This window comes from Oryzias latipes, chromosome 9, assembly GCF_002234675.1.
Source record: "Oryzias latipes chromosome 9, ASM223467v1".
Taxonomy (NCBI): domain Eukaryota; kingdom Metazoa; phylum Chordata; class Actinopteri; order Beloniformes; family Adrianichthyidae; genus Oryzias; species Oryzias latipes.
The window spans coordinates 24,270,252-24,296,682 of NC_019867.2; the positions used below are offsets into that span (position 1 = coordinate 24,270,252).

At 42.2% G+C, this 26,431-nt stretch overlaps 1 protein-coding gene across 2 annotated transcripts in view; it reads left to right on the forward strand.

Annotated features, from left to right (window-relative positions):
* sema4c (semaphorin 4C) overlaps window positions 1-26,431 on the forward strand; it is a 114,709-nt gene that overhangs the window by 37,013 nt on the left and 51,265 nt on the right. The window contains exons 2-3 of one of the 2 annotated variants that reach the window (XM_011479538.3): window positions 6,212-6,332; window positions 25,503-25,711. In XM_011479538.3, the coding sequence (XP_011477840.1) occupies window positions 25,600-25,711 (112 nt within the window). In that variant the 5' untranslated portion in view covers window positions 6,212-6,332; window positions 25,503-25,599. The remainder of the gene's footprint in view (window positions 1-6,211; window positions 6,333-25,502; window positions 25,712-26,431) is intronic. The other variant, XM_020706185.2, reaches the window with a different exon arrangement.

The following is a 26,431-nucleotide window of genomic DNA, read 5'->3' on the forward strand; positions in this document are numbered from 1 at the left end:
TCATCCTTACATCTTCTACTTTTCTTGCTTTTCAAAGCCTGCATCTTGCAGGTATTTAGGAAATGCAGCTAACATCGCCTCCATTAGCCAGCAAGCTAGCGCTTTAGAAATGCCAGCAATTTCACCTTTTCAAATGCTTATAAACTAATTTTTTTCCCATTTCAGACTTCAATCTTCATCCTTAATGGCAGCTAATTTGATTGAGGTCACTTTAACCTCTTTACATTGAGCAGTAAAAAGCTCTTACCTGCTAGCGGTAGCTAAGAGACTAAATTAATAAAATAATGCATCTTTATGGGCCAAAGCTTGGGTAGCAAGCAGGGAAAAAAGGTTTTATCTGCTCTCCTACACTCTATTTTAATTTTAATGATAGATTACTAAGAAAAAATAAAGATATGAGGCCTTGCTTTTGCACTTTTCCTTCCAAAAAGGTCGTCGCTTGCTGCAAAAGTGGAAGCAAGATGGCAGCATGAAGACGATGCGGCATGTCGGTCAGCGGCTCATCGCATCAACTGATTCTTCAGCCAACTACCAACAACCCTTATGAGAGATTTGAGCAAAAATTAATTGTGGCCTTCAATTGAGCTGCTAATGGTCTTAGCAAACCCTGAAGATTTATTCCATCTTTTGATCTATTGTAAAAGCAGTACCGGTGGTCTTTTTTATAAGGATTATGCCATTTTTAGTCAAAAGAAAAGAATCTGTGTTGTTTTCTGGGACATAGCTTCTGCAGAGTGGCAGGAGTTCGTTAGAAATTCACCTCTAAGTTGTGGGTAGGACCATTGCCCCTCCCCTTCCCCTCTCTGAGAGCTCTCTGTTTACATTCTCTCCCTCTAGCTTACAGCCCCACACAACCCCAACCTAACATTACCATTACAACAAAAATGGCAGCAATATCAGAGCTGTCCAGCAGTACAGTTTTGAGCCAGATGCCAGCTCAGCCGTACATGAAGATGTTCATGGATCTATTAGTTCAGAAGTGAACACATTATGCTACATACAATCACACAAGCCTCGCCAACACACGTTTAAGTGACTCATTCCAATGAGAGTCTTTGTAAACGCGTGTAAATGTGTGTTTCGAGCTGTTGCATTCAAAAGTCTTGCATTCACACGTTGTTACGTTAGTTTTTTAGTCTGTTGCCAGGCTCTAAGTGGAAAATATGCGGCCTTTGAATGTATAGTAAAAGTTAAACAGTTGAACTTTGAGGAACTTTGGTAGTGACATATGGGTAGCATCCTTTTTATTTAAGGAAGTGCCAAGCGATTGAAAATGTATCAAGAAGCAGAAGGTAAGAATTGCCAGAATTGTATGACGCCAAGTCTTTCATATATTGGAATGGAGCTGCGAAATAAAAAGCCTGGGGAAAGATTTGCAAGATTTGCACCGCTTCGACAATTTGGATCAAGTCTCTTCCACCTAAGTACATGCGCAAGCATTGAGCATTGCCCGGTGTGAACACCATAAGCTAAAACCGTGTTCAAAAATCCACGGTCAGCACATTCTTGAACGCCGATCATGTGCCCGTGTGTACAAAGCATCAGTGAAGCTGGGAACTTGTGGTCCGCCCACTGTATTTTCCACTTCACAAATCTAAACTACATTTTTTTACTGCTCCTGATGCAGTTTAAATAAAGAAATGCCATTTTATGCGGAATTTTCTTTATATTTGTCCTCCATCATCAAATAAACACCACTAGAACATGTTAAAAAGACAAAAAACACAACTTTTATTGGAGTGGCTCTTCAGGTTTGGCTTGTAAATAACAATAAGAGAAAGTGGTATCGTGCACTTGTGTGAGGGTAATAGGTCATAGGTGAGTCTCTCTGGTGCACAAAAGCGTACGAAGGCCAGCTTTAAAGCGGCAGTCCTTCTATTGTCTGTGGGCGCAGTGATGCAGAGCATCAGCAGCTGGCTTTCTCTGCACCGATCTCTCTCTGAACTCTGCCAGATGTTCTCCAAGACGTGTGTGTGTGTGTAGCTCCACTGTGTCGTTCGTTAGGATTTGCCTCCCCCTAACAGGGAGTGGCAGACGTTTTGCTAGACTGGATTGTCGCGCGCCTCTTCCAATCTTGCCTCTGATTAGAGCTGCCGCTGCTGGCGTGCGGGCATCCCCGCGCCGTCCTGCTGGAGTCTGGCTCGCTCTCAAAGCTCAGGTCTTTGAATGCGATTAGCATCCCATTGGAACGCCTGTCAAACACCAGTGTGGAGCTGGGCTCTGATTGGAGGAAGTGACTTGTTTAACATCGTTTCGTCTTTTTATTCTGCCCGTCGGGGGGGCCGTCGCTTTGGACAATGTCAAATTTACAGCAGAGCAATTAAAAACCCGGGAAGCCACAATAGCGGCCTGATGGAGGCAGAGGCGGCACACAGGCACATGCTCAGGTGTTAGCATGCACCCGTTCATGCTCATGTTCAACACACACACACACACACACACACAAACGCATGCATGTTTAACAATCATTATGCAGGCGATTAGCTCAAAAAGTGCAGCTTTAAGCTGTTAGTCATTACTGATTCACTCAGCAGCTGGCTGGCTTCCTCACAGCCAGTCAAAGTGCTGCCTGTCCAAAACTCACAGGCAGCCGGCAGCTGGAGGTTTAGGATGTGTGTGCAGGTGTGTGGCTTTTTAACCAAAAGCCCTGCTTCTCATCCACCTCTACTTCTTACTCATGTGTGGAGCTTTGCAGTTCTGGATGAAGTGGAAAGCTGAGGTCTGGACGATTTAGTCATAAAAGGGGGGGAAAAAGTCAGCAAAGATGGCCGACATGCTAACATAAATCTGTTCATCCAGCTGCGCTGATGGCCAAACCAGTGGCCCCAGTAACATATTTCATTTTACAGGAGCCCCCCCCCCCTTTTTTTTTCAAGCTTCAGAAGGTTTGACTCTCATGGCAGTGGTGCTCACTCAAGGGTTAAACTTTCTACCAGACGCCAATAACTCACACACAAGTCCACTCATGCGGCGAGTTACTCAGAAGCGCGAGGCTTCAGATTAGGTCTAAATTCACTTTTCAGCTCACAAGCCAGCTATTTCACAGGACTGCCATCAAACGAGGCTGCAGGTTCCTTACAGAACGTTCTATTTGATGCATCAGAAAGCAGCTCATCTTGTCAGTGGGTATTCTGTTCCATCAGGAAGATATGTCAGTTTGAAAATGTCAGTGAAAAGAATAAAGGATTATGGACAGAGTCTCCGATTTTCCATACACGCCAAGCTTTTTATTTTTATTTTTTATCTCTCTTTGTTGCTTTTTGTTTTTATCCGTCTCCATTTATGTGTCGGTAGAGCTTGATGAGCGTCTCCATTATCCCGTCAGTAAAATGCAGAGCAGCTAAGTGATGTTGACTTTCCACTTTATTGACTGCAGAGAATGAAGTCTGGTGGCGTGTCTGTGTGCGCTCGCTGGCTGTAACACAAGCTGACCGCGTGTCCCTGACAGAACCCCATACGCCATCAGCGCCCCCATTGAGATTACTGAGCCATCGATGTTGACACGACTCTCGACGGTGTACGACAACACGGCGGCGGGGGCTTTGCAGTCGGTCATGTGACCTGCAGGATGACTCATGGGGACAGGAGAGCCTCCAGAGTTCAGCCGTCTGGATGAGTGGGGGCTATGCATTGGCCAAAAACCTGGAGGAAATCAAAGATCTAACCCAAAAATAGGAGCCAAATGTATCTGAACAGTTAAACAAAAAGAAATAAACTAAATGCAAACTTGAGATTTAGTCATTTTAACTTGATTTTTTTGTTTGCTTAGATGTAAAACTTTGTTGTCACATAATTGGTGATTTAAACTGAACTACAGGGAAAATTTTTCTTATTTATCAGACCTCATTATTGAGCTCATATGTATCGTTTTCAATAGTAAAATAGAACCAAAAAAGTCAAATACAGTTCCATGTTTTCACAAATATTCCAGTTGAGTTAAATCCAGCACAACTACCACCCTCAACTCTCAGACTAACTTTATGAACAGTAATAAAAATGTGTTGGTTGCAGTTTTCTGTGACTTTACTTTGTGTTTCTTACAGCTGGAGTCAGTTGATAAACTGTTGTGGCGAAAGTCCGATTTTATATTACCAATTTCTTTTGTCTCTAACTCCTCCCTAAGTCGTCTCAAATGTTTTCTTTGATTTTAGTGCAGGTTTGAGACAAACATGAATCCATGATGGTTTTCGTAACCCTTGTGCTATCCTAGGCACTTTAACATTGGGAGTTGGGTCATCTAGACCCACTAGACAGTGCGTTAAACCTTTTTTCTTCAATGATTTGTGATCTTCACTGGTGTCCATGGATTACATGAAATCTTTCCACCTTTATCCACCTTTGTCATGGTAGGGAAAACACGTCAATGTAAGATAGCACAAGGGTTAAAATAACATCATCAAGTGACCAAACAACATTTTAAAGATATTTTGGAAACTTAATTTGTGATATTTCACCAACATTTAGTGCTCAGTGGTGGGTTGTAGAGGAAAATGTCAATGACTTCAAGGTATTTTGTGGAGTTTTCTCATCTTATCAGTTGTGTTTTGTGACATCGCAGGTGTCAGTCAGCGGTGGAGCTAGAACATTTTTATGGGGGGGGCAGAAGGCTTTGGAACGGTGGCAAATGAGAACAGCAGAGTGGAAAGTTGTCACAGAAAAAGTATCAGAAAAAGGTTTTATTAACAGCATTTCTGAGCTGAAGTGCTATTACTAATGCTTAAAAAAGTGCGTATTGCTGATAGGGGCAGCTGCCCCCCTGTAGCTCCGGCCCTGGTTGCAGTTGTGATCCCCCTCAGCTGTTTCTGCTTCATTTTTACCCCTTTACCTGAATGAAGGTAATTATTTTCAGATGCTTTTTTCCAGATCCTCACTTTTCTTCTCCTCTTTGTCATATTAATAGCTTTTTAAATTATACTACTACTTTGATGTTTACATTTATGCTACATTTTCTTTGTTCTTGTTTTTTTATTTCATTCTAAGTCTTTTTTTTCCCCTCTGCTGTCAGTTGCTATGGTGACAAACAAATTTCCCACGTGTGGGATCAATAAAGTATTTCTGATTCTGATATTTTGGTGTTTGTGTTTGTTCTGTTACTTTTTCTGTTTATTTATTAGAAAATTAGTTTCTGCCATCAAAGCGCATCTCCTGCATTTAAGTCCTATACCAACTTTCTTGACATAGTAAATTCTGATTGGTCCACTTTAAAAAAACGGATCAGCTCTTCAGTAAAGTTAAAGAAGGTTTTGTCTAATATCTGTGTGCTGGTTGAACACTTTTACACCTCAAAACCTTAATTTTTGCTAAGGTATTGTTTAGGCTTCCTGTGAAGTTTTGAGTATATTTTAAAATATTGTTACAATAACAATATGATTAATACTCATATTTCCAAAACCAGCATACATTTTTCTGTTATTTATGCCAATTTCTTTTTTTTTGTTTAGATAAAACGTTTGCAAAGACTGTTTCTTTTTTTGACACAGAAGCCCTTGTAACAGTTTTGTTCTTTATAAATCTTGCTGACAACATGTGCATCTTGTTAGAACATTACTTCTTCTATTGATACATTTTTTTTATCCTTTTTCAGGTTAAAAGAAAAAAGAAATCTTCTATGAGATTATCGTGACACTTTGAATCCACAGTAAACAGAAGGTTCCTGCAAAAACAGCTCAGACTGTTTTACTGCTGACCCACTTGAAGCTATGATGTCATGTCTCTGTGAACATTTACCCTAAAAACTTTTGCAGACTTGTGCAAACTGTTTTTTTTCCCACAGCAAAAAGAAAAGATAAAAGGGCTCCTCTTTGTTGTGAACTGAATACAGTCAATTAAAAAGACGTTAAAAGACCTTTTAGCAGAGGTTTGCAGTTAGAAAAATTGATTTTGAATCAGTCTCTGCAGTCTAATGCAGAAAGGTCGCCGAGTTGACAAAGAGATGATGGTTCACACTGTCAAGTTCATGGATAAGTGTACAAATTGAAAATAAACAGCTCTTATTTGTTGCCATGGTGACAGATTGAACAAAAGTTCTACAGAAGAGGAGGGTGTATTTCTGTCAGCTGTTGCACATTAGAATAGAGCACCGCTCATGTGTGTGCGCTCCCGGCCCCCGTGTCTGTGGGGAAGAACTGAAAACAATGTCTGAAAATTATTAAAGACACCCCACACAGAAACATCCACCCCCGTCGCTCATTACCGCTCTCTTCTCCTGCAGGCCAATGTGACCCTCATCCGAGTCAAGTGTTGCTGCTCAGCGTTTTCACGGAGACGCAGTACGCCGAAGGGACGCTCGAGAAGAAAGTGCACAGTGGTGCGAGGGAGGAGAAGCAAAACAAGTAAGGAGGAGAGCCAGAACAAGGAAAAAACAGACGTCTTCTCTTCCTCCAAAACCTTTTCTGCAAACAGCTCGGTGGGCAGCAGGAATCGGAGAGAGCTAAAACTGTGTAAAAGTGAGGGAGACGAGGACATTCGCGGTGGTTGTCACATGTGGACATGGAAATTATAGTCCTCCCAAAGAGAGGTGGTGATGCAGGAGGGTGGAGGAGAAAGATGGTCGCAAGATAAGAAAATGTTGTTAGGAAGCTGGATTGGAGTTCTCCAAGGGTTTGTGCTGAGGATGGATGGATGGATGGATGGATGGATGGATGGATGGATGGATGGATGGATGGATGGATGGATGGATGGATGGATGGATGGATGGATGGATGGATGGATGGATGGATGGATGGATGGATGGATGGATGGATGGATGGATGGATGGATGGATGGATGGATGGATTTGTGTGACACAGGTATAGGGTAGAGGCCCCATAATTCACCTGGATGTTCCCTGACAGTCGTAAACGGATAGGCGCCTGACGAGTCAATTGAACGCCCAGCGTGAACAAATATTGGTTTAATCCCCCTCATTTTCATCCCAACTTCACGTCTGAAAGCAACACTGTTAAATAACTCTTTGAATATGAAAAATATTTTGACTTTTGACGGCCTTGTATAAAACCTGTCCACTCCTGCTCAGTATTTCTGTGGAAGTTTCACTCGACGCTTCATGGCTTCAATATAGACTTCCATGCTCTAGTTTCAGATGGGACGGTTTCAGGTAGCAAATCCACGTTTAGACACGGCTATAAAGTCAGTTAATTAACTCAAAGTTGCTCAAAATTTACAGAGTGAGCACCAACGGCGATGCGCTACATTAGACCTCTCCATAATGAAGTGATAATGCTCAAATGACTGCAGAGCTCGTAAAAACTGCGCTGTGATACCAGAACGTTCATCTCTGAACTCAAATGCGTGTCTCCCATAGTGGAAGTGTTATTATCCTTGGGTCATTGTGTTTGCTGGTGGGAGGGACCATTTTTTTATCTGCTGAAAAGGGATGAAATAAAAGGAAATATTCCGTTTATAAACGGAGAGGAACAGTTTGACACTGAACCAGCTGAGCAGCATCACCTGACTTGGTGACCAGACAGGTGATAGGCCCATGTGCCACGCCCAGATAACTGGTGAAATGGGACTGTTGAGTGTATATGAGAACTGGACTGAGTAACTCCTCCCACCCTACCCTCCCAACAGGAAGTAACCGCTGGTTCCAAGAAACCAAACACCAATAGACTTCTGTAGAGGTATAAAGAGTTATTACTCAGTCGCTATTGTTGTCAGAAGAACCATTTTTGCTCTGATACATCTTTTTTAATATATTCTTGATAATCTTTTCTTTTCCCTGTAGTGGAAGTTATTCAATTTATAAACTGGCCAATCAGATCCCTCAATAAAAGTATGTGCTTTCGCATTGAACGTTTGAAAATGTTCAAAATGTTCGAGACACTTTTAAATGGTAGGGGTGTGGACCACCAATAAACTCACTCGAAAGGTGGTTGCCATAGAAACAATGACTCGGAGGAATCACTGCTTAGTGATGAAGACTGTCTCCAACATGGCGGCAAAAATACAGACTGATTTGACTTCATTTTGTTGGAGCCATCTTCTATGCGTGACGTCAGTCGGTCCAGTTCTCAGATACAGTCAATGGTCAGGACAAACTTTGACCAAACGCCATCCCACTTTGATCCAAAAAAACGAATGAAGCTTTGGGTCAGTCTTTTCAAACCGCAATGGTGTGCATTGCTGTGAGCCGATCATACCCAACAGATACATGTTTATCTATGGTTAGTGTTTCTAGGTAAAGGATGTCATCGTCTGAACATGTGCTATCCTCCAAAGATCACTAAAGTAGGCTTTTGTGCATCCTCCATTTAGTGTCACATAGTGGCGGATGATGACGCCCTCCATGAAAGTCCCAGTTGGTTTTTCCCAAGAGTTTTTTTTAATCCTTGTGTGTAAAGTACTTTTATTGAACTCCTCTATAAAAAGTACTGAGGGTTTGAAGTTGTGTACCAGCAGCACAAATACACACTTGTGCAATAACAATTAAAAGTGCCAAAATGCACACATACAAAGTCGAGAAAAGAAAGCCTCAAGCAACATTCCTCTGTTCTTTTATCCTTTTGTGTGTGTGTGTGTGTGTGTGTGTGTGTGTGTGTGTGTTTCTCTTTCGAGCACAGTCACCCTCTCGCTCTAATAATTCTCTCTATCTGTGACTTTCACAGTGTGTGTTTATCTCGCCGAGGATATTGGCTGCCGATCATAAATAGCTTTTCTCTGACAGGATGCCATCACAGACAGGCAGAGAGCTCATGGGAGGAGAAGGGGGGGTTGAATGTAAGGTGTGCGGTGGTGGGGGGCAAGAGGGTACCAAGATCAAGAGAGCGATTGAGGGAGGAAGGGAAGAAAACAGATGGAAACACGGGTTATCTCCATCACGGCAGCATGACAGGCGTCAGTGATGCTATGACAGATGTAGGGCTCTTAAACGCAAACTTCCAAGATGGAGTTGGTGCGATTCCATTTAACAATCTTTATTTGATGCCAAAAAAGAACCTTTGATGTCAGGGTAAATGTAATTATTGTTAATGCAAGTTTCTGCCTAAAATTTATGTCTAATGCACATCAACTAATCAAAATGTCACACGAATTTTGTTCTATATTTCCTAAATATTGCTTTTAGTTCTAGATGTTTTTGGGAAAATTCTAAACTGCGGTCTAATCAATCATTCTTGCACAGTCTGTTAACAAAATAAAAGCCTAGTCAAGTTTTACATTCCATTTTTAGGGGTGTAACGATTCATTTCAATGAGTCAATTCATATCATAATTTGTGGTTGACGATATGATTCATAGTCAATATTGGTTCATTTGGAGTGATCTGATTCACTGACCTAAAATCGATCCAGCTAAACTTCAACCAGTGTGACTCAGAGAGAAATACCTGGTACTGAACAGCGTAGGTTACACATTCCTTACATTTCTTGTAAGATAATCAAAAGTCAATTAAATATTTGTACAAACAAGTAAAAAAGGATTAATTGCAAATCAATATTTTCATAAACTTAGGCCCACTGTTGATTTTCAACATCCATAGAATCCAAAGGGAACATAGTAGAACATTCTAGCACACTGTGTGGTCACATGACTTTGCTAAATTCAAAGTGTTTCCACACATTGGACTGGAATGATGGACTGATCAGTTTTTAATTTCATCAAATCTGTGTTGTGCGCTATGATGGTCGTTTTTACGTTATAGTAAAAATTAACCTCAATCCAAATGGTATTTTTCATATCAATATAATCAATTTATTACATTTAAAAGCAATTTTAGAATGGTATAGTTTGATTTAATCAACAATTTCCCTCAGACAGATCGATCTGGTTGGATCGTAGGAAAGTTGATTAATCGTTACACCCCTTTAAATTGTTTTTTTAGCAGCATCTTTGCAAACATAAATTTATAGATGTCTATTTATAACAGCAAAATGCATATTTTGTTAGGAAAAATGAAGTAAATTAGATGCTAACTTTAAAAAGTTTCCTTGTCAGTTAACAGTTTAGTGTGAAGACTGAAATTCCAGTTTATAAAATAATACAAATTCGATCACTGTTCTTTTTGTGTGTGTGCGATGATAACAGGTTTAACACTCCAGAGACGAGTCTTTTGTTTTGTGTGTGTGTGTGTACAATGGCGGGTCCCCCTCTCGAGTTTGATGAAGTAAACAAGAGTAAATCTGCAGCACGTTGCATTCCTCTGTCCTTTCCCTGCACGCAGCAGCAGTCCTTGTCTTTGGATCGATCTCAGCTTATCGCGCCTTTTTTTTTTTACCTCTCATCCCTTCGTCACCTCATCTCCCCCCAATCCCCACCACTGCCTCCTCTACTACCTTGTCATTGGTATCGATCCGCTCGTGTGTTCTGCAAAGCACCAAGTCTTGGGAGAGGAGCTTTAGGATCACCTCTCTTTAAATGGGCTCCAACTGGACTCTAATAGAAACAGACTTTGAGTACACAGGCTGTCAGCTTCCCCCTAACTCCAGTTTTCAATCGGATGACTGCAGGTCAGGGTTTTTTTTTTTTTTTTTTTTGCTGATAGCTGTTGATTTGATAGAATGCCTGCTTTTCCATTGAATAGGAGTTTTTTTATGCGGAGTACACCCAAGCCTCTGCATAAGCGTCCCGCTTTGCATTTTTCAAGGCCCATTCCATCATGAGGCCTGCTCCGTTTAACCACATTTGGCTAATTTTGGCCTCAAGGAATTGCAGAGGTTACCCAAAGCTCAAGTCTTTTATTATCTCCGTACTTCTTTGCACTCACTAAACACACTGCCTTGCTTAGCAGCAGCAGCAGCAGCAGCAGCAGCAGCAGCAGCTGCAAGTGGCTGTTGACCCGGAGAAAGTCCCCGTTGGCATTTCCTGATTACCTTCCAGGCATCTGAATAGTCTGTGGAAAAAGAAGAATGAAAACAGTAGTTAGACAAATGAGAAGGGATGCAGAATGTGGTTACAATAAGAAAACTACTCTTGTTTCTTTTCCAAACATCATAGTAAACCACCTTCGAAACTGTAACAAGAAAAAAAAGAAGCCTACTGTCTTTTACTGAACACATGCTAGCAGTTTAGCAGGTCCAATGCTGACATTCCCCAGTGCTTAAGCTAATGTTTTACAGTTAGTTTTGCTTCCTAGAAATACCAAGGACGTTGAAATGACCTACTTAGGGGCCACTTTTTTAGAAGGTCTAAAAAATTCTTATTTCTAGAAATAAATGATCCCAAAAATAAAAGATTCAAAGACCTTATTTATCTAAAGAAGTGTCACTGTATTGGAAGGGCTTGAGGTAAAAACTCAGATTGTTGACTTCTTATTTCACAAATTAAGAAATGCAAAGCCCATAACAAAAAGGGAAAGTGACGTAATTGATGAAAATCCACAGTGATTGCTTTTTTGATTAATTGATTGTGTAATTGATCGCTGGCTTGCTTGTTTTGTAACTTTGCTTTGGCACTCTGAAGTGTCAAGCAAGCAGATGCGATCTAATAAACCCAAAAGCCTTTGGACAGAGTCAGCCCAGAGCTCAGCAGTAGATGTCATCCTCCTGCTGAAGGAGCACTTCACTTCTGAAAGTGCTGAAGCACAAACTACTGCTTCTGTCTGTTTACAGTATTTTCTTAAAAGAGAATGCTTACATGGAGCGGGTCTGTTCAACCGCCAACGTTTCGGCTTTTCCGCTCACTTCCTGTGTGAGTGTAACCCCCGTCAGGTCTACCTCCCCAGCGCTGAGAGGGGTGTGTGGGCTGGTTCTGGAGGAGTCCAGCTAGGAGTAACCTTTTGGCCCTGCGGGGCCTCGCTGGGATCCAGGGCTCTGGGCTCAGCGTGAACTTGTGAACTCTTTCTAAAAAAGCCGACCCGAGTTGTGCAGAAAGACCGCAAAAGAGAGTGGGAGGGAAAGCGCAAGAGCGCTAGTGGACAATTAACCACCCGAAGAGCATAGTAGGTGGTCCCCCCCCCCCACATCCAAGCCAGATACATGGAGTATCTCAGGGACCGGCGGCAGCGAGAGAAAGCAAAGTGAAAGGGAGGTGTGGAGGCGTGCGTTTTGCACTGCTGTGGCGCTCACACACCCAGCGGTTGTTGCTCAGACGGATACGTCTGGTGCCGGCGGCGTCAATGTGACCAATTTTATTATTCAGAGACGGCTACGGCACCCAAAGCATACAGTGAATACTTTTTAATGAGCTTTGAAACACAAAGGGGAAAGTTTGTCAGCTTTTTTTTTTTCTGTTTGTCTGCGAGGAGCTGGCAGGGAAATGAGAGCATATTTACCAGAGTGATTAGATTAGTGCGCGGCTGCTGTGTGCAGCAGCATATGAGAGAAAAGATACCCATTTAAGTGAAAATATAACACGATTAGACATCCTTCTTTGCTTTTATTTTGATTTTTATACACTAGTTCCACATGAATATAAGTTTTCCAGCCCTAATACATCTGCAGACTTTAAGTGAAATATTGTGCGTGTGCTTCAGTGTTCGTGCCAGACCTCTGTTCGCCACTCAATTGCCTGGAGCGAGGATGATCGACATGCGATCGTGGATTATCGCGTGCGCCCTCGTGCGCGGACGATAAGTCAAAGTGCTATCCCAGCATCCTCCCCCCGGAGTCTGGCTGCACACGAGACGAGCAGGTCGAGCGGTTCTGAGTGCACGTGCTCATTCTGATTTCTCCCCCCACACTCATGTGCTTGTCAGGAACAGCTTATCCTGCCCTGACAGCACAAGGTCGGAGAAGAAAGACTCGCTCGACTGTTTGACCTGGTTATTGTTGGATTAATGCCGCAATAAGAGCTCTAAAATGTCAAGTAGAAAAGAAATCACTTCTACCATTAGTTAAAGGCTTTGAAAGACAAATATCCCAAAGATATAGCCACCTTACCCAACCAAATCAGTTAGCAGACTAAAACTCATTACGTTCTGATCACAAAAACACCCAAAATAAACTATCATTTGATTGTGCCGCCTGCCATTTTCAATCTAAACGTTTCTCCTGCTTTTTATCACTCAATCAACAGGAAGCTGCATATTTGGAAAAAAAATCTCTGGATTTGAAAATGTAAACCTATAAAAGTGTTTTTAATCTAAAATTCAGATGATTCAGGCTCACCCTGTTGATTTCTCCCACAGAGGACTATTTACTGATGAAATTTTGCATCCATACTGCCCGGCTGGATTTAAAACCATCGCTGTAGTACACGTTGGAAACACTTCTTAGCGAGCCAAATATAAATCTCGTCCACGGTTGGGTTTTCATCTCCTGGAGGTGGATGAGCAAATCTGCGAGGGATTGCTCTGATTTAATCAGAGGCCCTTCAGATGTTGGTGATACGGCGGTATGTAAACTCGGTATACATCCTGCAGACGGGTAAACAACACCTGCTGGAAGGTAAATTCATCATTTCATCACCCTCATGTTCTTTGTCTATCCTTCCCAGGTTGGGCTCTAAAGACCCCTGATAAAAACGCTGTTTTCAGGGTTTTTAAACACATTCTTGTTGCATTTTTTCTGACGATGGAGTATGAAGAAAATCAAGCTTAGGATTGCATAAAGAGTATTTCTTTATTCAAATCGTTTTGAAGCAGGAGCAGACAAAAGAAATGCTGTTTGAAAAAGATGTATTTGTGACATAGGATACGCTGCGCATGTGTTGTACTTGGTGTTCACACAGGACAAGCTGGGAGGGGCTTCGTCTTCCTCTTTTTATACTGTTTACTAGCGCATGTCTGCCACCTACAGTTGGAAGACATTTATTGTAATATGCATTGCTAGGGCTTACTGAAATCCTGCCGCTCTGCAGACAGTTTTTCCTAGAAAATGTTACTGATTTTGTCTAAAAACTGCATAATCAGAGTTAAAAGACCACAGGGATGTTTTGAAACTAGACCAAAAGATGATCAGAGTGGGACTTTAAGAGATGGTTGTCGTTTTAATCAACAGCATTTGAGTTTGTGCTTTTATTTTTTTGTCATGAATGTCATTTTTGGAGCTGAAATCATTGCTCGCGGGTCAACTCAGGTGCAGCTGTCCCTTCCTGCAGAAAATCTGGGCACGCTCTGTCCGCCAAACATTTTGTGTGCAGTCTGCCTCCGTTCCAGGCATCTGCCGTCGCTGACCAAAAGCCCAGATGGTCCTGCGGTCTGGTTGCGTGGAGTCTGCGTGTCCAGCCTGATCTCACCTCCTCCTCCACCTCCTCCTCCTCCTCCCCCTGTGTTGCTTGCTCAGGTCTGAGCAGGTGTTTGGCCCGCAGTCAGAGTCCAAATCAGATCCATTTCATCTGTAATCAGCTGGAGCCCCTGGCACTGATGGAAGAGATCAGAGCCACGATCAAAGAATTATCAGCCCTCCAGCCGACCAGAACAAGAGCAAGGAGGCAACGTGGAATGGGGAGGGGGGACAAGCGGGCAAACGCAGAGGGGATGAAAGGAGAGTGGATGGAGGATTGAAGGTCTGCGGACTCTCCAAGGGGCGGAGATGAAAGAGGCAGGAGAGGCTGAGATGTAACCCTGCAGGTCCTCATGGGACAATCAGTGTTTTGATTGATTCTTTGTTTGTTTTATGTTTTTACTAAATAATAAAAAAAACAATATTGTAGCCTTGAGATTATGGGTTAATTAGAAATTTCAATTCAATTTCAGTGAAAACGTCCTGTTTTCATGAGTTTATGACTTTCAGTTCAACTTAAAGACACATCACTGGTCCCCAAAGGCAAATTAAAACAAAGCAGCACAGTTAGTCATTATCCGGGCTGATTTGAAATGCATAACATCCCCGGCCCAGTCAGGACATCATTAACTGGATGCAAATACGCGGAAACGGCGGAACGGCTGTCTGAACATTGACGGGCGGAGCAAACGCCGGGGACGGCGAGCTTTAAAGCCGATTTCAAACTCCTTTTCAGATGCCGATAAACAAAAGTATTGAACAGATCAGAGAGGCAGCACATCTGGCGCCATCGCACGCGTCTGTGCAGCTGATCAAACCCCGCTTTGATTATTGGCCTTTCATCTGTGCCACACATCACACGGCGCAAACAAACGAGATGCTCCGCCAGCACGCCATCATTGGACAGCAGCTGGGTTTGCAGGTGTGGCTGGCCACAGATTGAGTTGTGCTGCTTGACGCTGGAGGTGGCAGGACTCTGTGTGTGTGTTAGTGTGTGTGTGGGATGTGTGTGCGCTTCACTGTAAGTGAAAGCGGCTCCATTAAGCCCGCACTCTGAATGCCAAAAGCTCTGTATCACCTCTTTTGCCGTCATGTTTCCTGTCACCGCGGGAGAAAAAGCTTCTCAGCGTTCGCTTGCACTGATCTTCCAGCAAAAGCCAAAGAAATAATTGAGTGGAAATTGCCAGAAAAAGCGAAAGTACATATTGACTTCTCCTCAAAACCTACAAGTCATCAACTTTGCTGGAAGCAGTAACTTTTTTCTTTCAATCTTTCTTTTGTTGTTAAAGAACAGATTTATTTAGCTCTGGACTCCACTTCCAGCCTTAAAATCTCCACACAGATGCTGAGTGTTTTTTAAATGAATATTCCAGGCATTGTGGGAAAGCTTCTGGAACTTTCCGTACTTTTAAGAGGGAAAGAGGAGACTGATTTGGACTCTGTGCTTTAAAAAAAACTGATCTCTGCTTGAATCCTCTCATCCAAAGTGCTGTGTGACAGATCGCCGTTTTGAACCTTTGAGGAGACTTTTGAATCACAAGAAGGAAAGTTGGGTCACAAATGACTGCTAATTTAGTCTGAAACTCTCAGACAGCTGGTCTTGAAGTAAAAAATACATGTAAAAAAGAAAAGTCTGAAAAGAAGTCAGCTGAAAGAGAAAAAAAGGGAATCTTATGGTCTCCTTTTTCTTTCTCAAGAATCAACAACAATTTGAGCCGACCCTCCAACTTCTTGCTGAGCTTGTGAGCTTTATATCAACGCCCGGCTGAAGGTGGTTTGCAGTGTCCATCTGCAGAAGGTCCATGTTGACCCAGAAAACACTAGAATGACGGTTGCAGCCTTGTGTTTTGCTCTGGACATCAGCGGCCAGAGACAGTAAGTTTCTGAAGACTTTAGAAACTATATGAACTGTTTAGGTTCTGCACCAGGCTCTCTTAGGTTTGGGGCATTAGGTTGACCATTGGGAGTGTGGGAAAAATTAGATTCTTTGACATATCGTGGGACAAAAAAGTAGTGAGTATATTGTCCGAATTGCTTTTAAAATCCAGGGCACTACATAGTCCTGTGCTGTATGGTTTTATCCCTTGTGCTATCTTCTGGGGTCAAGATGACCCCACCCTTACATTGACGTGTTATCCCTACCATGACAAAGGTGGATAAAGGTGGAGAGGATTTCATGTAATCCATGGACACCAGTGAAGATCAAAAATCATTGAAGAAAAAAGGGTCATCTTGACCCTACAAGACAGGTATCGGCTTGTTCAGTGCACTGTCTTGTTAACGTACCTCCAAGGCACGTTAACAAGTACTTGTAAAAGTATTTGTTAAAACTGACTTAGAACGGTTGTTGGTAAAGCTGCTCTTCTTAGCATTTTTTTAAATCTATGATCTTGACTTAAATGGAGACGGACGAAAGCAAAAAATAGGAAAAATCAAAGGGAACCGGGTACCAATGCAAGTTGGTCAAAGGTTTTTTATAGATGTAATGAGTTTTGCAGGGTTTTTTTTTTATTGTACACCTGCACTGGAAAAATTGCAGTTTTAACCTAATTAAAAGAAGTTAGAGAATCTCCATAGTAATTAAACTTAATCCTCCAAGGATCGAGGCAACCTGGTTTCCTACAGTTTATAGAAAATGATGGAAATGTCTCATTGAAAATTTCCCTTTAAATTTAATGTGCACTTTGATAAGTCCTTGATTTATATATATATATATATATATATATATATATATATATATATATATATATATATATATATATATATATGTGTGTGTGTATATATAATATATGCAAACAAGGTTGAAAGTTACAGGTGTTGTGAATCCGCTACCCCAGTGGTTCTCAAAGTCTTTGTAGAGGAGGGCTAAATTAAGAACTCGACATTAGACTGGGGGCCAATTTTGGTGAAAAAAATGTATAAACAGCAAAAGTTGTTTTTCATAACTTCAATGACCAAGTGTCCTTTGTACAATTAACCAGGCCGTCCAGATGTTTTCCCATGCAGTCAGAGGTTTCTGCCCAGAACTTCTACTTATCTAGTAATTGTGTCGTTTGACAGACTTATTTCTTCAAACTTTTTCTTTTGCTCTGGACAAACAATGTCAGCTACTTTCAGAATACATTCTTTTACAAACTCCCTCCTACACCGGGCCATTTCCAAATCCACAATGTAGCGAGCTTCTGTCACAGCTCCACTGGATTTAGCCATTTTTGTAAACATCTGCTGTGCATCATAGCCTCGTTGTGGTTGTTGGAGCTTACTGTTGCGCTCCTCGCCGGTAAATTTGTCATAGTTTTTATGATTTGTAACACAGTGACGATTTAAATTGAATACTTTGAGCATTGCATTTCCCTGCTTGCAAATCAGGCACATGACTTAACCTGCTCTCTCTCTCTTTTATTGAGGACCACAAAAAATCTTCCTGCGGGCCGCCATTGGCCCCCCAGCCGCACTTTGAGAATCCCTGTGCTAATGGCTTTTATTTATCTATAAACTTTATTAGCAGCATTGTCTGCATTATTATTAGGGTGTTTAGGAACAATTGTCGCAATAAATCCATATTTTTAGTAAAGACTCCTGCTTGTGAAATTCAGATTTCTTTTTATTTTGAAGTCAAAGCCTGTTATTATGTTTCCCACTGACTCTTTTCTGAAAACAGAAACTTTCCAAATAGCTTTTGTTTAATTTTTTGTCGACTTTGGTAGCTTTGGGGTTTCAATTTTGCGGTTGGCGCCAAATGAGTCAGATGAGGTGTGGGGAGAATGTAGAAGTTTTTCAAAGTAAAACTTATTTCAGAATCAGAATATGAATTGAAAAAAACTAAAAAAAAACATTGCAATATCTCACAAGATGGGTTTATGAGAGCAACAATGGCAACAGACATAAAAAAGTGAGTAATCGTCAAACGTCATGATCTCTAGCTGTTAGGATATATTGTTTGTCTGCCTTTTCCTTTGTGCAAAATATTGAGATGCCGAAAGAAAATGCAGAGAAAGGAAGGGAGGATACGAGGAAGTAAAGGAAGGAAGAAAGCTGATGGTTTCCTTTCTGGGTTTAAGAAGGAAGGGGCTCCTCAAGTCCATCCTGTCAGGTTACATTCAACGAGTGTGTGTGTTTGTGTGTTTAGTAATGGACATCAAGTGTGTCCTGTTGGGGCGGAAGGCGGTGGACGGTTCTCTTTGTGAGCCATTAGAAAGGTCAAAGGTTGAGGTGAAACGTCAAGCACTTGCTCAGGACGACTAACAATCATTTGGGGCTTTAAGAAGGTCAGCATGTGTGTGTGTGTGTGTGTGTCTCCAGGAAAAGGGAGGGGGTAAAGTGAAGAACAGGAAGAGAGCAACTCAGACTGAAAGGATACGAGGGGGGGCAACGTCAAGCGGACGGACAGATTGGGGTTAGGGCGCTTTTCTTCTTCTCTTTTTTCTTTCTTCTGTGACATCCAATTCAAAGAAACAATCTGGTGCTGCTTCCCTCCACACAGACCTATCTCACTTCCAAAAACACACGCGGCGACACAAACTGATAGGCACGTGCGCCCGAGCTCGCCGACCGGATGGGAACCTGTCGTTGGCGTCTTTGTATCTTTTAATGAGCCTTCCATTGTGGAGTGCTGAAAGAAATGATTAGCCCGTTACGTCTCAGCTCATTAGCTCAACGGCAATACCGGCGGCTGAGAGATAATGCAGAGCGATGCCGCGGCGGGAGGACGCCGTTTCAGAGATGGAACGATGGACTCAATGTGGTCATCAGGGCTGAACGCCACCGCTCAAGATGCAGCCAGGATCACAGGACGACAATAAAAATAAGAGGAAATTGCTGCAGCTTCCTTCCTCATTGCAAAAAAAGTTGGTTGCAGATGCTGTGAAGACTTCGAGTTCCGTTAAAAACCTAAAAAATGTTGGAGCCGGATGTCAGTAAGCAGAGATCGGTCGGAGTCAATGTTTCTATGGCAACCACATGATGATTATCTCTCTAAATTACCCTTTACTATCATTTTGTTTAAATTGTTCCGAAATAATCTTTTAAAAGTCCCTTTACACAACCTTTAGTCTATACACTAAGAGTCTTCTTGTTTATAATCCTACCTTTGATCTTTGGTCAGCTCCTTTTGATGCGGATTTCTCAAAAGGAAAAAAATTAAAAGTACTTTAAAAAATGGATTTTTTTGAAAAATCTTTATCATTCTGTTGGTACTATGCAGGTTACCAATAGGCTCCATTTAGAGTCCAAAGTTGGTGGTCAACTTCATCCCTTTGTTTGTTGGAAAACATTAATCTGACAAAAATCTTTCTCAAGTTTGAATCATTTTGATGAATTTCTTTTATTTTTTTTATATTTGGCCTTGCTGAAGTATGTGCGGTCTAAGCCTCTTTGAAGTTTTAATTATTTAAAAGAAAGTGAACATTTTTATCAAAATTGAAAATAAATCATCATAATTTGACTGCTGTGAAGATTTTTTTTAACTGATGCATATAAAAATGACCTAGCTAAATTTTTGTAACAAATGTGTTTGACCCCAAAACAATCTCTGCTCTCTCTTTATTCTTAAACGTTCAGCACTAATGTAATAAATATGGAAAATAATGCATTTAATCAATAAAGTAATGAATGTTTGCTCTGGAGATCTTTGTGTTACCATTTTCCACATTTAGGACGCAGATCCATAAATTATTGATGTGCCACTAAAACAGATTTTTGACAAATAATTTCAGTTTTATTCAGTTCCAAGCCCCATATGCAGCCCAAAAGAGACAAAAGCACCAACATCTTGTCCAAAGACACTTTGGGAAGGTCAGACAAGCGCTTTAATTTTCATCGTTTCACCTATTCCTCGCTCTTCCCATCATCCAGCCTTCAGGATCCCGTTTTTACCTCTTTTCTTCACAGCTTAGAGAGAGGTTTTTGCCCCATGATTCTCTTCACTCACCCTTCAAACTCTTCATCTCCCTCTCATTCTCCTCTTCATTCTTAGTTGTCTGGAGCGCGGGGCTGAGAAGGGCCGTCGGCATCAATCCGGTGAAGCCAGTAGCCGCTGCGGCTGGCCTTTGAGGGCTTTCGTTTAGAGCCAGCGTTGAAGCGCTTTCATTTAACTGAGCGTCCCCGAGATTTGATCTCCAGGCGACGGAGGAAGGGGCTGCGGGGGAGGGGCACTCAGAAACACACAATAATCAATAAACAGTCACACAAGCTGGACGAGGACTCACACTCACAACAGGCTGGGGGCAGATGAGGCAAACGGGTCAGCGTGTTCACTTGACACCGAGCTCGCCGCTTTGCTGTGTGGCGAGCTGTGGTCTGACACTTTGACACACAGCCTACGGTATATATTTCTTTACAATTTTGAAAAAGATAACTTTATTACCGCTCCATGATTACACGGTTTACAGAAAGATATTGAGAGTTTTAGAGACCAAATACATTCAGGAAACCTTGATTTTTCTTCTTTGTTTTGAGCTTTTTCTTTTTACTTTGTGGGAGCGGGGTTGCACTGTGGTGCAATGGTTAGCCCTCTCAGCCTAGTTTAAATCCCAACTGGGTTCTTTCTGTGGGGATTTTGCAAGTTTGCATCCATTAATAAATGTGTGGGCGGAGGAACGGACGGACAGACGGACGGATGGATTTATTTTCTGGGAGCCTCTTGGGTTCAGACAACTATTTGCAGTACATGCAGGCAAATGTACCTGCAACAAGCGGACACATTCACATATATGTGAACCAACCAGACACACAAACATGTTTCATGCATGAGACATCTCTGCACACAAACACATTGGTTGTGTCAATATTCCTTCACTCCTCACTACTTAGTGCACAATTTAGAGCGTTCACCGTTTTGTTGTGCTTTTCTGAATATACAATTCTAAAATTCCAGTGCCCTAGAAATTTCCATGAAGTCTCTGCAAAAACTAGCGTGCATCGATGATCACTAGATTGGCAAATATAGACCACAATGCATTGCGTTTGAACAATTTGTCATTTAAAAAAAAAGGTACATGTATTTTTTATAAATCATCTAAGTTTTCATCATCAGAACACAGAGAATTTATCAAATAGTCTTCGTAAAATGTTTGTATTTTTTAGGCTTTTAATTTGCCAACTGGGTGATGTCGTATTTGGAAAAGACTTTGAGTTGTGAACATGTATTAGACTGACGTCAAGTCAGGGCACTGGAAAGTCCTGCACTATAAAGTCTTTTAGGGGTTAGGATGCACAGACTAGCCCATGCTCGTGCAGAGCCACGCCCACAACCACTACCCTCTGACCCCCATCACAATAGATGGAGATTGGGACAGAGATGACAGGAGTGTCTATGTAGTTAAAGATGCAATCCAAATTTGATGGGTGATGGTTTCTATGGATACTTCCCATTTGTTGACAGGATACCCCATATGCCAAATACCTGTCTAATGTGCAATTAAAACTGCTTGGGGGGGGGGGGATCTGGCAGAACCCCAGAGGAAGGTATCACTGCCTAGTAACCCCTAGAACAGGGGTCGGGAACCTATGGCTCGCGAGCCATATATGGCTCTTTTGATGGTCACATGTGGCTCGCAGACAAATCTTTAATTATACTTTTTTTTTTTCATTAGACCAGTCCTTCTCGGGCGCGATGCGATGCCAGAGGCGCGCAGTAGTAGCAGTGCTTAGAGAGAGAAATCTGCGCCAGCGCTATCAGTTACTATTATCTATTATTTCACAGAGTTTGTACCAGCTGGAAACCTGTGAATTGCCGTGCCTAAAACTGCGCGCTCCCGTCTCTGAGAAAGAGCGCGCAGATGCTGGGACGGGATGTGTGAGGGAGAAAGCAGAGGGTGGGGGTGAGGGGTTGTGGGGACAGGCAGCAGGTGAATCGCGCAGGGATTGTAAAAACGTAAAACCCGCTGCCCGTCACTCACTGCAGCGTGTGAGTATATGTTTGGCTCCCCGTCTGCATGTGAGCAGTCTTTGTCACATCTACAGAACATTCAGACCTACGATCACGTTTAAAGTCTCAACGCCTGCATGAAGCAGAAACTCACCACGTATCAACCAGACTAGACCATCAGCAAAACCACCACGAGAAATACTCATCATTTATTAGCAACAGAATAACAATGTTATTAAAAAGAATCCACAGACTTATTGTACTTTAAAAATGTTGAAATTACATCAAATGCACACATTCATTTGTATATTTAGTTTTAAACAAATTGTCGCGGACTGAGTTGGATGGCTGTTGGGCCGCCTTAAAAGTTCTGGAGTTCATTGAACGCGTCAAGCAGAGATCTGATTGGCCCTCAGTTCTGTCGCTCAGCCTGTTGTTAGGTAGTTTGGACCAATGGGGTTCAGCTATGGGCCGAATCAGGGAAATGGGAGGGCTGCAGCGGGAGCAGGGGAATATAAAGTTGGGAGAAGCGCTCTCGTCTCGGCGGGAGAGATTCAGGAGTTGCTGAATTAATTGAACGGCGTTTGTTGCGGTCTGCAGTAATCGGAATAAAGAAATTTAAAAGAGGTTAAGTCTCCGTGCCTCAGTGTGGGGAAGGGACACTACATTATTGTATGGCTCTTTCCAAATTACATTTCAAAATATGTGGCATTTATGGCTCTCTTGGCCAAAAAGGTTCCCGACCCCTGCCCTAGGGTATACCCCCCACTGTCATGGAGTGTCAAATGAGGGCAGTTTGGTTCCCAAAGTGTTGCCGGCATTGAACCTTCCCTCCCCCAGCGTAAAGCACTGGTTGATTATAGCAGACCTCATGAGCTTTTAGTAACACTAAACGACCCTAACTGACTTTTTTTCTCTTTCCGTGACACGTGGATGTCAGCGTAGACCAAGTTATTGTGACTTTCTCCTGTAGGAATTTAGAATAGAAGTGATCTATCCTTTGCATGCAGGACCACAGCACTTAGGAGTGACATTTACAGCAGAAAATCACTGGTTTTGCTGAGAACACCTTTGTAATCCTAAAAATCTTTTCTTAAAGATTTCTGAACAGAACATTTTGCTTTTGAAGACCTTAGTGGGATTCAAACAAAATGTCATGGAGTCTGAAAATTCCGTTTTCAGCGGTCAGAACAGAATTTCTTCCATTTTTCATAATTTTCCCAAGACCTTTTTCAGTCAGCACTTCAAAATAATTTAGGGAACCTTTCTCAAAAGTAGTTTCATGTGAAGGTGATTTCCTCTCAATTTGAACCCAATAATCGTCGCCTAATTTTCCAGTTTGTTTAAAACGGCTACAGATTTACAGCAGAAATCCTTTGAGTGTCTTTAAATTTCAGAAAACACAACGTTGAGAGTCAGAAGATTAAGACAGTCAGACAGCCAATCAGCTTACAATAATTAAAATGAACAAAGTCAAAACCAGTACTTTTGCAATCATCCCACAAAGTTTAACCTATCCTTTCACCTCTTCAATCGAATCTAAAGGAGTTTCTATCATTGACTGTATATGAGAACTCACTGAGTGACCCCTTCCCCCTGGTGTTCCAAACAGGAAGTATAAAACATGACTGTGGACATTTGTATTTACTACCTCTGTGTTTTTCTTTTTTTTGTGTTTTGTCGATAATGATATTTTGTTCTAAAGAAAGGTAAATGACGGTGATGAAATACATATTTTAATTTTCATACATCCATACATAAACGGTAGCTATCAGTCAAACGTAACATACGAAATAGTATGAATCTTTGATTTATGAATTGCTGATTGTGATCCACAACCATAAAGACTACATACCTTCTCTGTGGTTGATAATACAACGTGGGCAGTGAAGTTACCTCCACTTCTGTGCAGGTTTAAAGAAGTTTGGAAGGACAAGAAGATTATTCGTTAGGGAACAACAAAAGGATCTGACAGCTTCTTTCTTTACAGACAGGTAACGATGAGTGTATGTGGTGAACAGTGGAGGAGTTATGGTACGGCAAAGACCGTGTGTTGTTTGGATGTTGAATGTTGGCGACATTTCTGTTGGTAAAGTGTTATAGGCATCGAAGTGGAATCTGCTTAGGGAATGGAAGTGGCACCCAACAAGCAGCAGTTCGTTTTGGGTAGAAAAGGTTGTGCAGTTGATAAAGGCGTCTGCATGGTGGCGTGCTAGTGCTGCCTGCATTACCAAGAGTTGTAGCACTACAACCCCACCTGTAAGGGATCGCTTTTTGCACAGTTACAGAACCGTGGACAGTATTATTGTAAGGATCATGCTGCTGTTTGCATCGTTGCTTTGACTGAAGTTCCTCATGTTCTGATGCTGTTTCCTCTCTCCCATGTATGTTCCTTGTGTCAAACATGTTTGCATTTGAGTCTGTAACCAGTTCCCCCTTCATAAAAGATCATTTGACACACAAATTAAGCAAGACAAAAAAGTCGTCTCTTCTTGATGCATTGAGTTGTCGCCGACGCTTAGCCAGTGCCTCCAAGCCTGTCGCATGGGCCAAGCTCTCCAGTCTAATAGCGTTTTGCACCTTAAAAAGTCTTGGATCAGAACCTCACGGCCTGCCTGTCTAGGTGCCAGACGGTACCGGTCATAACCCATAGGCTAAGACAAACCAACAGACTCATCAGGCAGGCAGCATTACAAATAACCCATAAAACAGATGGCGATTCTAGCAGGGGACCAGTGACTCGTTTGGTTTTTTTTTTCCCCCCTATCTTCTTTGCAAACTGGTTTATTCATGCGATTAATTGAATGAACTGTTTTGTCCAATGTTCAGAGATCTGTTTGATTGTTAGGAAGCAAAAGTGTTTGAAACACAGTTGGTTCCGCAGTGGACTGTTACTCCAACTGTCGTCTCCTATTGGGTGTGGGCTGTGGGAGTTGAATAAAAACCCTTTCCTATTAACCTGTGTGTCCACTCTACATACATCACAGTAATGCGTCAATCATCCACCACCCTTATTCGAAAGTAATGCCGCCTTTCAAGCCAGACACTTGACATATTCATTAGGTATAAAGCAATTCATTTACAACAGGATTGTATTGGATTGTCCTTGCCTCAGCATTCATTTCCCAACAACGCGAGCGTTTGATGCTTTGCCAGTGCCAATTAACTTTGATAACTCAGCTCCAGCCTAATATACTGCCGCTGAATGGGCTTGACAAGAGCGCGGCGATAAGCCATTACGGAGCTCTCCGAGCAGAGATAGCTGGATTATCGCTCAAAGGGAAGGGAGGGGCAGGAAGAAGTTTTCCTGCGTGACCCAAAGTCATTAAAATGTTTTCCTTTCACACACGTGCACAGATGTGCACGCTAAGGCAGACATTGTCTCTGGATCTGGAGTTCTGTTTTATATGTTTCATAAAAGAAGATCGATTCATGTTAGAAAACATGCACGACCTGAGAAATGTTTCTAATGTTTGAGTCGATAAAGAAACGGAAGCATTCAGCTGACGTGTTGTCGTTTCTCTTCTCTCCCTGCAGGCAGCCAGGAGCCCAAATTCTCTGCCAAGTTCTACCCATCGACCGATTGGTTCCTCGTTCTGTTGCTCGGCGCCGGGTTTCAGACAGCGGAGCTGACATGGCAGCCGTGGGCGGGATTAGAGTCCTGCTTCTGGTGTTGCTGCTCGAATGGGACAAGTCAACTGGACTCAATTGGAACCCAATCCCACGAAAGACTGTCAGATACCACGGTAAGTACGCAAACACGCTTGATTTTACAGGGTGCTGGTCACTGTCTGCATCAAAATGTGTGGCGCAGTGGTTAGCGCTTATGCCTCACAGCAAGAAAGCCCCTGGTTCAAGTCCCGGCTGGGGGACCTGAACCAGAACACCAATGGGGAACCTTTCTGTGTGGACTTTGCAAATTCTCCGAATGCATGAGTGGGTTTTCTCCGGGGACTCCGGCATCCTCCCTCTGTCCAAAAACATGCTTCATAGGTTAACTGGTTACTCAAAATTGTGCCTAGGAGGGAATGTGAGAGTGCATGGGTGTGTGATCGTAGCCCTGCGACAGACTGGCAACCTGTCCAGGGTGTCCCCTTCCCGCCTTAGCCCACAAGCGGCAGGGATAGGCTCCAGCCCCGTGCCCTGAAAGGGACAAAACGGGTTAGAAGATGAATAAATGAATAATAAGATTTATGTAAAAAAACATGTAACGTGATAAATTTAGTGAAAAACTTCAAATTCCCTGGACTGAAAACTTTTTATTTTTGCAAAGCATTTTAACTGAAACAGTTTTTATTTGGGCTTGGGATGATTGTTTTATGTGGTATATGCTTTTGGTTTTTCATGTTTTTATATGTATATATATATATTTTTTTTAACCTGTGAAGCACCTTGTGACTTCTGTCAGTGAAAGGTGCTATACAATAAAAATTACTTACTTACTTACAAAGAGGAGGACTATTTCA